The 16774-nt window shown below is 33.5% G+C and overlaps 1 protein-coding gene across 3 annotated transcripts in view; it reads left to right on the plus strand.

Annotated features, from left to right (window-relative positions):
* Positions 1-16774, plus strand: part of DPH6 (diphthamine biosynthesis 6) — a 218904-nt gene that overhangs the window by 50001 nt on the left and 152129 nt on the right. For all 3 annotated transcript variants that reach the window (XM_075503048.1, XM_075503049.1, XM_075503050.1), the window contains exons 4-6: positions 1198-1271; positions 3426-3544; positions 16498-16559. In XM_075503048.1, coding sequence (XP_075359163.1) covers positions 1198-1271; positions 3426-3544; positions 16498-16559 — 255 coding nt within the window. The remainder of the gene's footprint in view (positions 1-1197; positions 1272-3425; positions 3545-16497; positions 16560-16774) is intronic.

Genomic DNA, 16774 nt, shown 5'->3' on the forward strand with positions numbered 1-16774 from the left:
CAGTGATATAATTTTTAGATTACTATAGCTAGGAATTTTGATAAATACAGTGACTCTTAAATAGGAAGTATAGATGGGTATGAATAACTTAGGAGTTCGGTTGGGCAAATATGAGGTGAGAATTAATGGAAAGAAGAATAAGATAATAGACTGAGGAAAGAATATCCCAGACAGACATAAACACAGACATAAACCAGGAAATGTTTTGCTACAATATAATTATGAATAAAACACCTTCCGCATCATTTTATTTATAAGAAACTGAAAATGAATTTTAAATTCAGTGCCATGGCAGGCAAAGACTGATTCGATTTTGAAATTCATATCTAGGTATATAGTTGAAAATTTTGTGGTAAAATCTTGCTGCAAACTTCACAGGATTGCTGTCTAACTGAGCAGGTCCAGAAGGTAAGTCATGCTGTGTAGTTATGATCAACCTTGGTTAAAAGAGCAAAACAACTTTAACTAAAGTCTAGCTGGAGCAGATTTTAGGAAAAGAAAGTAAATTCAGTATGTTGATTGGGACTCAAGCAACTTAAAAATGTAAGAGCTCATGAAATATTCTAAGTATGTGCATTTTCAAATGTTACATTCTCAGTGTTTTTACAAGAAAAAATGAAGTACTATTGGCTCGGGTAATTGAAATGAAACAGAGAAAATGTGTCTTGGAAAACCTTTTTTTATAATAGAATATTTAAAAGGTGACGCTGAGTAAGTTGCCTGGGAGTTTTCTTGTTCTGGTGTTAGGATAAAGAGAGTAATCTCACACCCTCTTGTGCTGCATATTGTGACAAATGCTAACAGTTTAATTAATCGTCATGATTGTATGTTGCTGAGATTTGTTTGTAGCTGGGATAGCTAACACCTCAGTTATAGTGCAGAGCTGGAAGTAATTTCCAGGATATCAGGAAGACTTTAGGATAAGCTGTTAAATCTGGTACTTTTCAGTTACACTGGTTATTTCTTCTGTAGAAAGGTACTTGAGTCGAGTAGATTACTGTGTTACAGCAGTGACCGTGTAGTAGGTCAGCTGTGCTGCTCTCTTCTATGCAAGATCTGCATTCCAGCCCATTCAGTTCCATGTACTGGGCACAGGGAAGAAGATATATTCTTGGTTGATTCTGCTAGTAGAGGTACTGAATCTATTGCTTAGACCAGCATATGCTGCTATCGTTAATATTCCATGTCTTTTTTCAGGACAAAGAAGGAGTGGAGGGTGTATCTGTGGGAGCCATTCTTTCTGACTACCAGAGAGTTCGAGTTGAAGATGTGTAAGAAAATAGTAATCTTTATTAATATACACATTCTGGAAAGTGCTTTACTTGTTTGTTTTCTGACTCAAATTCTGGAGCAGACACAGTTGCTTTATTTCTCATGTTCTATGATACCCAATTAATTCAATTTGTTAATATCTTTTTTTTTCTTTTTTCTTTTTTTTTTTTTTTTGTCCTGGAACCATGTGTTCATTAGTAAAAATCCAGCAGAGACTATACTGGATTTTTGGATTGCTCTTCAGGTCTCTCATGGATCTGTTGAAAATACTCAGAGTTTTGATATGAAAATAGTTAAGTAGGTTCAGGTCTTTGATTTCAACAGAAAGCTCACTCAATTCCATTGACTGTGGTGTTGTGGTCAAGTATCTCTATTTTTCCACAGAGTTTTAATATAGAGGAATATCCTGTGACTTGTTATCAGGAATTAAATGCAAGAGAATCCTTATGTGCATATCTTCCATCACCTAAAATCTAAAATCTGTTATCATTAATCAGGAGCTTTCATTTTTCAATTCAACTGTGCACACTCTTTAGATAGACTGTGATACTTTTAAGAGTCTTAATTAAAAAAGGATTATGTAATGGGAATTGTGTGTGTTTATATAGGCCAAGATTTGATTTGGGTCCGGAAAAAAATTTTCACTATATATGTCTGATGAAATACAAAAACACCTTGTGTTAAAAATTAATTATAATTTCATGAGTTCATTAGTTATTTGTTGATGATAAAAGCAAGTATCTGGAATCTTTTATGAACTGTAAGAATGGTGAAGTTAATGCTATGCCGACTCAACTCACATCAGCAAGTTACACAGCATGGGTGTTTTCTTTACACTTTACATAGGTAAATTGCAGTCACCAATAGCTCCTTTCTTTTTCTTTTCCCTTACACTTAAAACATTTTAATGACTGCCTGATCATGTTACTAGATATTTTAGAAAAGATTGCTTTTTTTGATTGTGGGTTTCAGATCTTTTACTACAGCCAAAAGATTGACGGGACATCACAATAGTTCAAACAGACCTGATTAATTCCAAGGTCGCTCAGTGGTAAAAAATTTTTACATTGATCTGTAGATTTACCCATAAACCATCCCAGTTACTTGGATTCAGATAATTTCTTAGCTAAAGTTAGGCACCTAAATGAATTACTTCACATTCAGATTTGCTAAATATTTCTGTTAATTTCACAATTTAGTGCTCTGTTAAAATATATGAAAGTAGTAACAAAACCAATCAGATTATATGGGTGCTAACTATGGATTTACATGTCAACATTAAACATCCATTTAACTATAAAATCTTGACACTAATACTAGTGGTTCTATCTAACATATGGGAGAAAGCCCATATATGGGAGAAAGCCCATGTATTAGATAAACAATGATAATTGACAAATAAATGTAATTTTTGAGTGCTCTGAGCTAGACCCATAGTTAAATGTTTTTAAGTTTTTCAGGAGCTAAACATTACACATTTTATCACCAACTGATGGTACTTGACAATTTGCAGAAGGGTTACCTATCACTAGTGCAAATTAGTGATTCTCTAATTTGATAAACAATCAAATACTGTGTATCAAATGTTGTCTAAATATGTTATGTATCAAAACAAATAATTAAATTTACATTAACAAGTTGTTACTTTGTATCACAAGCTGTATACATTTTCCTGAATGATTCTTTTCCTTGGGTGTTGATCCAAATCACAGGTTTGTTGAGTGTAACAAATTCAGCATATTGTACTAGTGACGTGTGCTACATTTATCACAGAGTGGTAACTCTTGCCTTAGCTGTGTTCATAAAAACTGATCACTTCGTAAGGTATTAATTGGTTTGTTTCCCTAAAGGTTTAGGAATGCATTTTCTTATGGTTTTACTTATGTTCCCATGCAAATCTGTTTACATCAGTGAGTTGCATCTTTATTACATAGATGAATTATAGTCAGAACAAGTTTATTTTTTTTTTTTAATATTAGACTTAATGTATATACTGAAATCTAGGAAGAGTAAAGTATTGTAATTGAAATTGTAGAAAAAGAATTATTTGAAGGTAGGAAATGAGAGAAATTTATTTTCTTTAATTTTACATGTATCATGCTGTGTAAAAGCATAATGCTTAGCTTTATCCAATTTTTTTTTTTGTTTTTAAGATGCAGAAGGCTTAATCTTCAGCCTTTAGCTTACCTTTGGCGTCGGAACCAGGAAATACTGCTTAAAGAAATGATATCATCTAACATTCAAGCCATAATCATAAAAGTGGCAGCTTTTGGTATGTATTCAGATTCTGAGCAATATTGCCTACTGAACCTTCCCATGGACAAATCCACAACATAACAGAGAAAAAGAGAAATTTTGTTCTATATTTTTGAATAAGAAATGTTAATATGAAGAAAATTTTTTAAAAATTACGTGGCTGAATAACAGTCATGATGTCTGAATAATTAATTTACCTGTATGCAATTCATTCTTAGAGGAGACGTGGAAAAGCTGGAAAGTAATTCTTCTGAGCATAGTCATTAAATTCCTTTTGTAATTTTTGTGTTCTAGTTTGGTTTTGATTTGCAGTGAAGATGCATGCATAATTCAGTGGTTCACAGTATTGTCATTTATAGATGATGCAGACTGGTGGCTAGACAATATTATAAAGCAACCGTGAAAGTTTTAATAGAAATACAAAAAATTAACATCAAACAAGATGTAATTATATGAGGCCAAAACATTTTGTGTAACAACAGTCTTTGAGCTGGTAAAGCACATAGCAAACAGAAATAGTTCGTCATTGCCTTCAAAAAAAATGGTATTTACAATGTAGTTGTTTAGTATACCAGAAAATCAACGTGTCTTTTCATTGTCAAATATGTAAAATGAGATTTGTGTAATGAAGCAATTAAATATGAAAGATAACCTGTTTGTTTATTGTTTGAACGTAAAGATAAGGTCAAATGAAGTTTTATAGGAAGGAGTATTGAATGATGTGCTCTATAACCCTAAGAAGCATATGAGAAACATGTTAATGGTACAATATATTCATTTCAGGCCTGTATGCAGTTTTTCATTTGAGAGTATCAAATGAGGTCTTAAGCATAAAGTATGACCAAAAGACCTTTTCTTTTTGGGTTGACTATAGATTGGCAGTCCATTGTACCAAAGAATGGCTAGTATAATACAAGAGCGTCAGTGGTGTTGGTGATTAAAGATGTATGTTTAAAAAACAGTGTTGTATAATCTTGCATTAGAAGTCAGATAGCTGGTTTATCTGGGGAGGTTTCCCATCAAATTCCTAATGTCTGTCTTCTTTAAAGAATGTTTTATAACAAAGTCATTTCTCCTTAAATATTAACCAAGAATTGAATTATAATCCCTTTAGCCTGGATGAATTCCAAGACTTTTTTAATTAATTCCTTATTTTTTAATCTATTTGTTCCTCTTTAGCTGGTATAGTTTCTAACTAGTTTTCACATTAACACTATGATGGTCTCACTGTATTGTTCTCTAGGATCTGCTAGGACTCTAGGGATTAGAATGATTAGAAATACCACGCTCCCTCATTCACTTATAGGTAACAAGCAATCTAATTTAATAGTGTTTTCCTGAATTTTGGAAGGCCAGTTACAAATATGTAGGAGTGGAATGCTATGTTTTCTACTATAAAACACCTCTGTTTTAAATTGGAAAAAAAATATATATCTTTTTTAAAGGAATCGTTTTCAGGCCATGTAAAGTACATTTTTATATTTATGTTATTTTTCCGTAAAATAGAATGCTTTCATTGCTTATGCTGACATTAATAAAAAATAAAAGTCCACAAAGAATACGGAACATGTTTTTTCACATCAGAATTATTTTTTAAAGAAAATATATGATTTAAATAATAGATAAAACTATTTCACAAGTAGGCATCATTGATGACCTGTCTTATGCCTGAAGCAAGATAAGCTTGTCTTTTGTATTCTACAGGCTTAAAAAAACTTAAAATGCGCTAGTTAGTGCACAAAGAGTGCTTTGTGGGCTATTCACTGAAGGAGCGAATACCATAAATACTTGTAGATAGCAATTAGATAGAAAATCACTCCGAGGTTTTTTTTTTCTTTTTATTTTTTTTGGCTACAGGTAAAAGAAAGATCTTATCAGAGTCAATTTCTCACCTGCCTCAGGCAGACGTAATTAGATGTAAGCAAATTTAATGGAGCTTGTGTGCTCTGGGGCCATTCTGTAATGCTTTAATAATTGCATGCCTTATTAAAGTGGATTTAAGGTATGACGGCTGTTTAACATATCAAGTGGCAAAGAAGATAAGATACAGTTTAACTTTTTGCCTCTTAGATTAATAATCAAAGCTAAACTGCAATGAAAATGTTTAAAATAACAGATTTAAGAGTCTGAAGGGTAATGCGTTAGATGGCATATTGTACAGATGTTAATGCAAGAAGCAAATCTGTAACCTGAGCTTGACATTCATCAGCGCTGGCATACTTGTACACCTGCCTTGTCCTGTTTTCCATTAACTCAGTGCCAGTATTGGCAAGGTAAAGCCTGTCGTTTTATGTAGAAAACACATAATTATGCAAGTAAATGAGCATTAGTTTAGTACATTTCCCTAAATCCACCATTACAAATTAATACCATAAACTTTGCCAGTGGCAAGAGTTTTCTATCTCAGAGTAGTGTGCTTTTCCAGATGCGATACCAATTGCTCTCACTTACATGCAAAAGAAGTATTGTTAACAAACCTTCTTCACATGCCTTCTGTTGTCTATAAGGAGATCAGCTTTCTTTCCTTTAGAGTGTATTTCAGAGGCTTTAATGATGAGAGCAAAACATTCCATGATCTAGCAGCAAACCTGAGCTATTAAAAAGAAAAAAAAGCTGCTTATGCATATTTATCTTCAGTGCCATTTTGTTGCTGCTAAGGATGCCTGTATGATGCATGATACTTTTATATTTGAAATATACCCCTCTTCAGTGGAAACCCCAGAAAGTCAGAATGGGGTTACTCAGTAATAGCTAAAATAGAAGCAGTTATTGATTGTTTTTAACGTGTGTGTGCCTGAAATTCCAGTAATATCCATTGCTCATGTGAGACACTATAATATAGCACTGTGTGATATAACAGAGACAGTGTAATATAACACAATAAGAAGATGCGTTTTTGATATCCTTGCTCTCTGGACACATTTTACGGATTAAAATACTAATTAACTTGCAGAGTATGCAAATAACAGATTCAGCTTTTAATCTTGGTAACTTTTTGTACTGGTCTTACCTGTGCCATGTTCTAAAGCAAATTGCTTCCACTGTAGCACAAGGTATAATACTCAGGTGGAAGTGAGAGAAGGAAGAAGATTACATTTGGAAGGGATCTTTGGCTTCCTCACAGTATGGTCCTCAGTAAAGACTAAGCATCGAGTTTTATTTAGTTTTACTTTACTTGTATAGTTAACTATACCTAAATCTTGTTAAGAATTAACACTAAAACTTAAGCGCCACTGTACATTTTAAAATATGACAAACTTCAGTTTTGTCATATATATGAGAATATAGTTGAAATTGTTTTTATGTCATGCAGTTAAAGCAGTTTGCCCTCAGTGATTCTAGTTTTTCTTGAAGTTTTAAGAGTAACGTTCACCTTCAGTAAGTTCTGTAAGTGCACATTGTTAGCTTGAGAAAGTGGGGGAAAAAATTGCTTCTTCAGTGTTTCAGTCAAAATCAGAATATAAGCTCAAATTTCTATCTTTTGTGGGATTAATATGCATTGTTTACCTTATACATTGCAGCTTCTTCCCAGTTTGGTTATAGTAAATTAATGATTTATTATTTGATTAAATACATGAAAAAACATTGTAATTATGAGATGAGATAATAGAAATACTAAGTTGAAAAATAAAAACTCTTTCATGGTTTCTAACTTCTAGCTGTTCTTTGGACCACAGGAGAGAAATGATACCATAACGCTGTTCAACTGTTGGACAATAATGAAAGCTGAAACTTTGTATCAGGGCTGATTAGCTTGCGGTCCTCAGCCTACATTTGAAGTGGGGCTCTTATGCCATGGCTACATCCTTTATCTTGTAGGTCCGGCTGCTGTGAGTGCTTCTAGGCAATCTGCGTGGTCAGCCATGGGTAGAGTTGAAATCACAGGGGCTGTGGAAGCCTAAATTTTGAGATGGTGTGGGCTCTAGTTGCTTACCCAGTCTATTTCCTTCCAACAATGGAGTAATGAGTCCTTAGAGAGCCATTGCCATGTCCTGTCTGTCAACAAATCCTAAAGTTCCTTCTCTAAAATGAGCTGTCTGAAGTACATATATTTATTTGAGTCTCCTTTGCTGCGAGAAGATCTTGACGCTTGCCTCACAAGGTTAAGAAGATTGGTATACTCCTGCTGTACACAGAATCCTCTGAAAAGCTGATGGTTTAGGGATGCATATGTTTTTGTATATGAGCTTTTAATTTAGAGAGAGAGAACATTACTTCTCAGTATAATGAAATCAGTACCTGGAGCTTTTGTTTATTATTTAAACCTAACCACCTAGGTGTCTGCATTGTTGTTTATTATTTGCATGCCACTATTGTACAGAAGTGAAATCCTGACTGACTGAAATTGATAGCCAGACTCCCATTAATTTTCATGGGGGTAAGATTTACATATAAAGTAGTACATTAAAAAAGAACTAGCACCACACAGTTCCTGGTTAAGCTCCTAAGGGTGTAATTTAGTGTAACAGATAAACTGATCTAATAGTGAGTTGCTGCCAAAAGGTTGATCTTTCCTTCCCCCTTCTAGCTGACTCTTCCAAACCACAAGTCTCTACTTGCTTCTGCCCCTGTAAAAGCTCCAGTGATTGTGTGGCTGCAGCTGGGTGATCCAGCAGAGAAGTACTGCTTTTTTGTGTGTGCAGGGAACTTGCTGTGTAGATGCCACAGCCGCATGGAGAGCAAATCTCTCTCTTTCGGTAGAAAGCTTACCACTAAATTGGGTTGGCTGTAATGTCAGATCATATCCTGAAGTAAAATTGGTGGTTGTGTGAGTTTTGTCTGAGCACATCATCTGTGCAATGGAAAGGAACAGTGTTCTTTGAACCTTTGTCTCCAGTTTTTAGTACTGAGCAATTTTAAAGTCATTAATTGGGGGAAATTGAAGGAACTTTTTATATCATCATCACACCATACTTGCTTCCTCTAAATATTTTCAAAAAATTCTCAGAAATTCACAAACATAACTGAAGGAAGCAAGGAACATTTTGTTAAGAAATCAATACAAGATCCCAGTTGTTTTCTTCCATATTGTATTGCAAGGATTTGTTTACTTACTTATTACTAAATAAACTAAACATTGGCATTATTCTTAGCTAGTTCAGCTTATTTAGAGGTGATTGTTCCATTGCTTTTTCCTTGGGCAGTTACCAGACACTGGAGCTGTAATGGAATCTATGACAGTCTTCACAACCGTTGCTCTTGATAACGTTTGGCTTTATTAGTATGAAAAAGACAAATTCTGTTTATCATAATTTCAAGTGGAACATAAAATGACCGATAAAATTTTTCCAAGAACTGTCACATTTCACTGATTGTCTATTCTGTTAGGAATAATGTATTCTAAAAAGTAGCCTTAAGCTTTTATTAGAAAAATTATCCCTGAACAATGTTAAAGTATTATCTTGTATACATATGTGATAGCTTTTAATTAATTTTTATTGTAATTTTTTCAGATTATAAATTTGGTAAATTTACACCTATCCTGTACTTTAGGAAAGATATTCATATTAGTCTTTTCCCCCTTCTAATCCTTATTTCCTAGCTGGCACATGTTATTGTCACTGAATTTTCAAACAAAGCTTCCAAAGCTTAGTTGTCCTTTAGAGTTTAAGTGTATTTGACACTTTTGCCTTAGGCTTGTTCCCTAATACATTTGTCTACTACCTCATTTATCTACATCATTCATGTTATTTAAGATAAAAGAAAAGGTACCACACCTGTTTGTTCACCAGACATTGTATGAAAAGACTTGGGAACAATTATGAAACCACAGGAGCCATTTTAGCTCAGGCCCTTTTTTTTTCTGAGGGAAAAGATTCACATGGGTAAAGATCAACCTGGAAAAATGGGAGTAGTATGCAAGACCAGAAATCAATCAAAATTAGCTTGGGATTTAAGAAGAGTATGATGCAAAAGAGATGAGTAAGAGAAAAGAGAACTAGGAATGGACTTTAAGTGAAGAAAAGTTTTGATTCAGAGCATAGCTGAAAGGTTAGAAAAATAATAACCTTTGCATTTGGAATGTTATTTGCCTTGATGCTTGTATATGAATGACAGATACTTTGTTAGCAGTGTAAGATGAGGTTTTGGAAAGAGCTTTTAGTGCATGGGTATAAAGAAATGTTTGAAAATAAAGTGTGTTACAGAAAAAGAAGAAATGAGATTTTGTAACAGTTTGAATAAGTGGATCTAGAAACAGGTTAGAGATAAATATGATTCCCTCTTTGCTCTCTTTTGAGCCTATATGTTGGAGATTGGGAAGGATGTCAATATTTTCAGTAGTAACAGATGACAGGAGTTTGAAGGAAGAGTGGGAAGGTGAATGTGCCTGAAAACAGAAAAGTAATTGAAAGTTGACATTATAGAGTGCAGTGCTTCCTAAGGAGATGTCAGAGACAGACAAAATTGGAGAGAGATGGCTTAAGAGTGGAAAGATCACTTTGCAGTTTGGGGAGATCAGATCATCTAAAGAAAAAGTGAAATGGAAGCAGCGGGCTAAGAATGGACTATTAGGCGTTTAAAGTGAAAGAGAAAAGGATGTAAGGGTTCTAGTGAAGGAGGCAGAAGAATAGTCAGAGAACTTTGAGCTGAAAAATAGTGGAAGAAAAAGAGCTTAGTAAGAGATATCAAAAGCAGAAATAACAGAATGAAAATCGAGAGGGAGAAGTGGTGTCTTGTTAATACTAGAATATTACTTGCTGCTCTTTAATGCCTGGTAAGATTTGAGTTCTGGATGCACATTCACTGTGCAGACTTCTGTGCTGAAAGAGAGCATAAACGCAAACCTTTAATGGCATATCTGTGTAGTTGGAACCATAGATGCTTGCTTTGCAGGTCTCTCCGAGTTGAAGTTTTATGAGACTTCTTGTCCTAATCTGATCCTTTATTTCTGCTCTGGCCTTTACCTTTTTGCAGCTGATCTATTGATTTCCCCTGTCAGAAGTCTCTGTTGATCCATTTGGGGACCGTGACTTTTTAGAGGTTTATAACTTGTCTGCATGGGGATGGATTTAATGGAAGTGACACAAATTTTACCACTTGCACCATGCCTCTTTCTCTGCCACTGAATCACATTTCAGTCCTTTTCTTCCAAGCTTAATAGCACTAGAACTGTTCAAAGCATGGAAATACCAGAATTCTTTAACAGGGACAAAACAGCACATCCTTTTTTTTATCTAAACTACGGTGCTGGAATGGTTGAACGCCTTGAAATAAATAGATTAATAAACAAATAATGCTCTAAAGTAATTCTACTCAAAACATTTCAGTATGCTGAAGTTAAAAACACTGAAAACAGATTTATATCAGGAAAGTCATACATATGTGGCTGTATGAGCTGAACCTGTAATAACTTTTGTTTTAAGTCTCTGAAGTCCAATGAAAGTCCTGAGAGGAAGTTGACTGGGGCAGTATTTTCAATGAGCTGAATCATTTGCTGTATAGAGTCTTGGATTTGATTAAAAGTAGTGTAACGCTGTTATTAAACAATTCTTCCACAATCTCTTTTTAAACTGTGAACATTTTAGAGTTCTAAAACTATCTGCATGAAAATATTGCCTTGTTATTTGATGAAACAGTACAAAATTTCTTCAAAGACTTATTGAGGTTTCTGTTCCTGAAATGGCAGAGCTAAATTGCTTTGAATCCTAGATGTAACTAGAACACAAATAACTTTGATGTTAAAAAAAAAAATCACAAGAGATTACAGGTAAAATTAACATTGCTGGTATGAAGAGTTTTAGAACCTTTTACCTTTTAGAATTCTAAAATTTGATGACATCAGACTAACCTAGTTTAGAAAATATTTGATGAACTTCTGACAAAGAAGATAAACTGTGATTCTAAATAAACTGCCCTGGAAACATACGCTAGAACCACTTTGGGATTAACGTTTTATAACTTTACCACTTAGCTTGAAAAGAGTTACTATATCTTCAGATTCCATCCCTGTACTCTTCCTACACTGGATAAATTACCCCATACAAAAAAGAAAAGGAAAAAAAAAGGATAAAGGAAAAAAAGAAGAAAAAGTAAAAAAAAAAAGTAGGCACATAATCAAGTTGCATGAATTTTGCTCTTTTATACAATAAATCAGAAGAATATTCACCTCATATCTTTTAGAGGAGGAGTAATATCCAGTATTTATTGCATTTTCCTTTCCTTTATTTATATACAAAAATTAAGCAGCTTTTACAATTTTTTTGACCTTTTGGAAAAGGAAATTCAAGGAATCTGTCCAATTCACCATTGTTATAGAGCCTTTCAACTGTGAAAGTTATGAGGAAGTTAAGAATCAACTATGAACCTGTCAAGTTATGCTACCAGACAACAAGTTCGCTTCCCAACTCTTCGTAGAAATGAAAGCTAAATATGACACCAGGAATAATTTACCTCAAGGCAATTTAAGGTATAGATTTACAGTGCATTAATATCTCTGTGGCAGGTGCACTCCTACATCATGAAGGGTATCTGACATTCCTGCACTCCTGCAGAGTAAATCTGCTTTACCAACGAATACTTTTGTGTATGGGCTTTTCCTGTGCTATTAGAAACACTCTGATTCTGTATTGTTTAAGGAATAGTGCTTGATCCTGCTTCATGAAAATCAGTGATTTTGTATTGTTTACTTAGAAACAAAGAAAAAAAAGACACATTTAAAGTCAAGGATTTTACCTTTAAAATAGTCCTATTTTCTCTGTTCCAATTCTAAGATGGCTTGTTGCATCTCTCCTTTATACTCTTTTGCTTTCTCTCCATATTTCTGTACCTTAAAGGTCCCATCACCTCCCTGTTTTCTTCCTGAAAAAGAGATTGGAAAGAGAGAGGAAGAGACTAGTTTTGGTTCCAGAAAACTTAAATCTTTCATTGCCTCTTTTCTTATGTAAAGTTCTAAATAATTCTGCGCTTGGTGAGCAGCTGATTAGGTTCTTTCCAGAAACCTTATTGTGCATTATACTGCCCTCCATTGTCAGAAGTTAAGTCTTGACATTTATAATGATGGCAGTTACTAATCTTCTCAACAATACTTCTCAAGAAGTCAAGAAAAAGAAGGGAACTTTAAGTTGCTGTAACTTTAAAACAATTCCAATTTTTTCTCCAAAAGTCTATGTTAATTTTATGTATATGAAATTTCAAGAAGATTGATAGTAGGTGGTGATTTTTGATATTTGTTTTTAACCTTATTTTATGGAAGAAGTCAGAGAGGAATAAGATCTACTTTTTGAATGGTAAGGTTGGTTAGTCAGGACAGGACAGAGGTTTTTCCCTATATTATCAACAGATAATGGTTAACTCATATTTTATTGATGTGTGTGTGTGTGGTAGTGATTCTTTCACAACGTGTTCATGTATTATGGGTTAGAGTTTGGTTCAGTGTAGCTTTCAGAAGAACTTTATGTACCACCATTTCTTAAAACGAATGATTATGATTTATTTCTATTTAGTAAGCATTTTACTAAGAGGTGGAAATAGAATTTTTTATTTTAAAAGACTTTCTTAAAAATCAATACTGTTTTAAAATTCTGAACATGTATAAAACATGTTGTTAGTAAGATGAGGCTTTAGAATGTGGATTTTATTAGCTGAATGAATGCCATGAAAATGGAACTTGATTTTCTGATGGTCTTGATAAATGCAAGTAATATCAGATAGTTACTCCTCAGGTGAGGCCTTTATGCTACACTAAGACATGTCTACAAAGTGGACCATTTAAAATACTGTTCTTTTGCGTAACTTAACACTAGTGAAATGCCTTTTAGTAATGTTCTTTGTACATTTTTTTTCACTACAGAACAAAGGCCTGAATTTCTGCCCAAGTCTTTTGACATTGCTGCTGTTCTCTACAGCACTTGTCTTGTGGCTGTGCGTAAGAGGGCTCTGCAACCGTTGTTGGTACCTGCAGGAAGGAGTTCTGCTCCTGTCAGTGGATTTATCAGGAATTACAGATGGAGTAGAAATTACTTTGAAGTGATTATACCATTTGTGCTATCACATACTGATTTTACAGTAAAACTAGGCCACAAAACTGGAGATGAGAGCACAATTAGTTTTACTGAGCACTATTAAAAACAGCTTTATCAAATCTTTTGAGATGTTTCTGTCATCATGTACTGGTCTATCTCAAGGAAATAAAGCCCCACTTGCTCTCTTGACAGCACATAATAAATTGACTGATGTAGTTCAGTTGAGGAGTTAAAAATGCATTGAAAATAATGGGGCATAACATTCTAGGGTTAACATTTATTCATAGATGATGCAATTAAATAAAACAGGCATTAACTTCAAGGTCAGTCAGTAAAGTAATAAAAGTGAATATTTTAATTGAATTGTAATTGCTTCCCATTGATACATGCAAGTTAAGTAAAATAAATGTCAGTGCTGCAAATTATAGTTCCCTTCCTAATTAATTTCTTAATTCTACATACAGTCATCCAGGCCTTGGACCTTGTTGTTGGTTTATCCACCCATCCAGCTTTCTTCACATCTAGTTTCATGGAGGAAAAATCTGGAGGATGTGGTTAAATGGAATGTACTAAGAATTTACAATACATTGTTGTTCTTTTTAGTCTGTCATCTTAAGAATCTGAATGAATCTACTCCTTTGTTTAAAGAAAAGCATACCAAATAGAAGTATAGATTTATATTACTGTTTTGTAAGTACGGGTATAGATACTTTATTATGCTGATCGTAGTAGTAGACATACAGCTTCATCTATACATGCATACCATTAGAGATTTGGGATGTGGATTACTCGTTCTGCAAATTACAGGTTACATTGGTTCTTGATGCCTTTAGTAGACTGTCTGTATTCACGTGCAATACAAACCTATTGGAAACTAAATGAAATAATATTTTTCAAAAGAAAGACAAGCTAGCCAAAAATAGAATTCTACTGAGAAACAGAAAGGGTACATTGCACTTTCACAGATTTTAATGTAGATGTGGGATATTACTAAAGAGTTTACCCATAGTGTATATATAGGCAATTTATTTGTATTTTGTGTACTATTTGTATAATAGTTTCTTTTAAATTATTGTTTTGTGTTCATTAGGGATCAGAACAGTAGGTGTATCCTTCTTAATATCAGAGAGAAGTTGTGAAAGAAATAATATGTTAGTGTGTCTGGTTCTGACAACTTTTTCCCTTCTCACATGTTTGTAATGTATCCCTTGGTTTAAATTTAAAGGAAACGAATTTGTTTTTATCAAGGAGAGGGTTTGCTTTTCTTAGAAAAGTAATTATGTTAATGAAGAATGTTAATGTAAATGTGTGAAGTGAGTACTGTAATATGGTACTCGTTATTATTCATTTATTTTAAGATAAAATGCTTCTTTAGCCTGATACCTGTCCCATTAAAATCAAGGACATAATGCTAAGCTGGTATAAATTGGAAGACATCACTGGAATCATTGGAACTATTGAAATGAAATGAAGATATTTCAAAATTATTTCCACAAGCATAAATTATCATTATCTTACATCTAGCAACACACATTTTTAGTCTGTTAATAAAGAGCAATAAACCAATACCAAAAAAGAATAGAGGGAGGAAAAAACCTCAGTCCTCTTTCCCTTTAATTATTAAACAGCTTTTAGTGTTCCCCTAGATAGGGAATTCTGAATGTGCTTTAATGAAATATTCGAAAACTTTATTCATGTTTTGAGATCTCATTCACTCTAACTTGTTTTAGTGTCACAGGAATTTAAATATACCAAGACCATCATTGTAAAAATTAAAAGGTATATCAGCTATTTGAACTCAAAACCGACTTTATATAATAGTATACCATACATTTATATAACAGCTTTCATCATCAATAATCTAAAGTGCTTTTGCAAGGTACAAACTTCAGAAATTGCTTCTAAATGGAGTGATTCTGGTGGCAGCTCTTTAATGATACCCATTATTGTATAAAGCAGCAGAGTAGGAAAAAATAGACAAGTATTGTGATCAGTACAAAAAAACCCCAAACCACAATAATTAAGAGTAGTAAAAAATGTGATCACTGAAAATTTTCCAGTGTTCCTTCACTTTCAGAAGTCATCATTCTGTTTTTTCTTATTTACTTCATATGTTAAGACCTTTTGACCACTTAGCCTCAAATCCAGCTAGGGTATTTATTTGGTTGAAGAAGATGTCAGCTCTTGAAACAGTTGTTCCTAGATGTTTTTTATCCCAGTATTGATTTCTGCCAATTATTTGATTTATTCCTGAGAAGTGACCATTTAACAGCCATGAGTTGGCAAAACTCGTAAAGTCAAAAAGCTGAAACAGGAACACAGAGGGGCAAGTTAAAGGAATTATCAAATGTTAATAGGGCTTACTTTTTTACCAAGAAAAATAAATCAAAATGTAGATGACATACAGAATATTTTGCGATGGATCAAAAGGTACAACATTCAAGACATTCTGTAAGTCTGAGTTTTCTTTGTATCTCCATCCTTTTTAATTCTTACCTTTTTTTCTGTGAGTCACACACACACAGAATGTGATCTAGCAAAAAAGTTTTTTTTACGGAAGACAGTCTGTGTCCTTTCCAGTAATTTGCAGGAACTATAAAAAAATTAACTTGAATTTTAATTTAATAGATATCTACAAAGGTACCATCTGACTCAAAGAGGTAATTTCTGTGTAGTATTTTTATTACCATGGACCTGCATGTTTACTTCACTGGTTAGTGAAATTTCTAAGAAAGGAAAACAACAGCTTTTCCAGTTCACACACAGTGAAAATGTAATTGGCCTTATTTTTCCACAAATGTGGAAACCAGTTACCCAGAGGGGATAAGAGAAAATTCTGACTAAGTGTATTTTCTTTAGAATAGAAATTATTTTAGATACAGTGGGACTAATTTCTAAAGGAGACATGCTATATTTAAAAAAAAAAAAAAAAAAGAAGCCTTTCTTGGTGTCATAACAGTACTTTATAAAAAGCATTTTTACACCTTTTTTTTTTTTTTTTTTGCAGGTTTAGATCCAGATAAGCATCTAGGAAAAACTCTGGATCAAGTGGAGCCTTATCTTTTGGAAGTGAGTATTACTTAAAGGATACTCATACAGGTCAAGTTGCAATTAAAAAGTAACATAGGCAGAAATTAAGTAAAATTAATTGAATCAAAAATTACTTAGTTACTTTCAGAAATTGGGTGCTAGCCCAAGGCTTATCTTTGTACATAAAATATAAGCCTCTGATATGCACTTTCAATATGAAAAACATTCTTTCTGGAGGTAGTTCACAAATGGTG

The sequence above is a fragment of the Mycteria americana genome, chromosome 5, assembly GCF_035582795.1.
Source record: "Mycteria americana isolate JAX WOST 10 ecotype Jacksonville Zoo and Gardens chromosome 5, USCA_MyAme_1.0, whole genome shotgun sequence".
NCBI classification, from domain to species: domain Eukaryota; kingdom Metazoa; phylum Chordata; class Aves; order Ciconiiformes; family Ciconiidae; genus Mycteria; species Mycteria americana.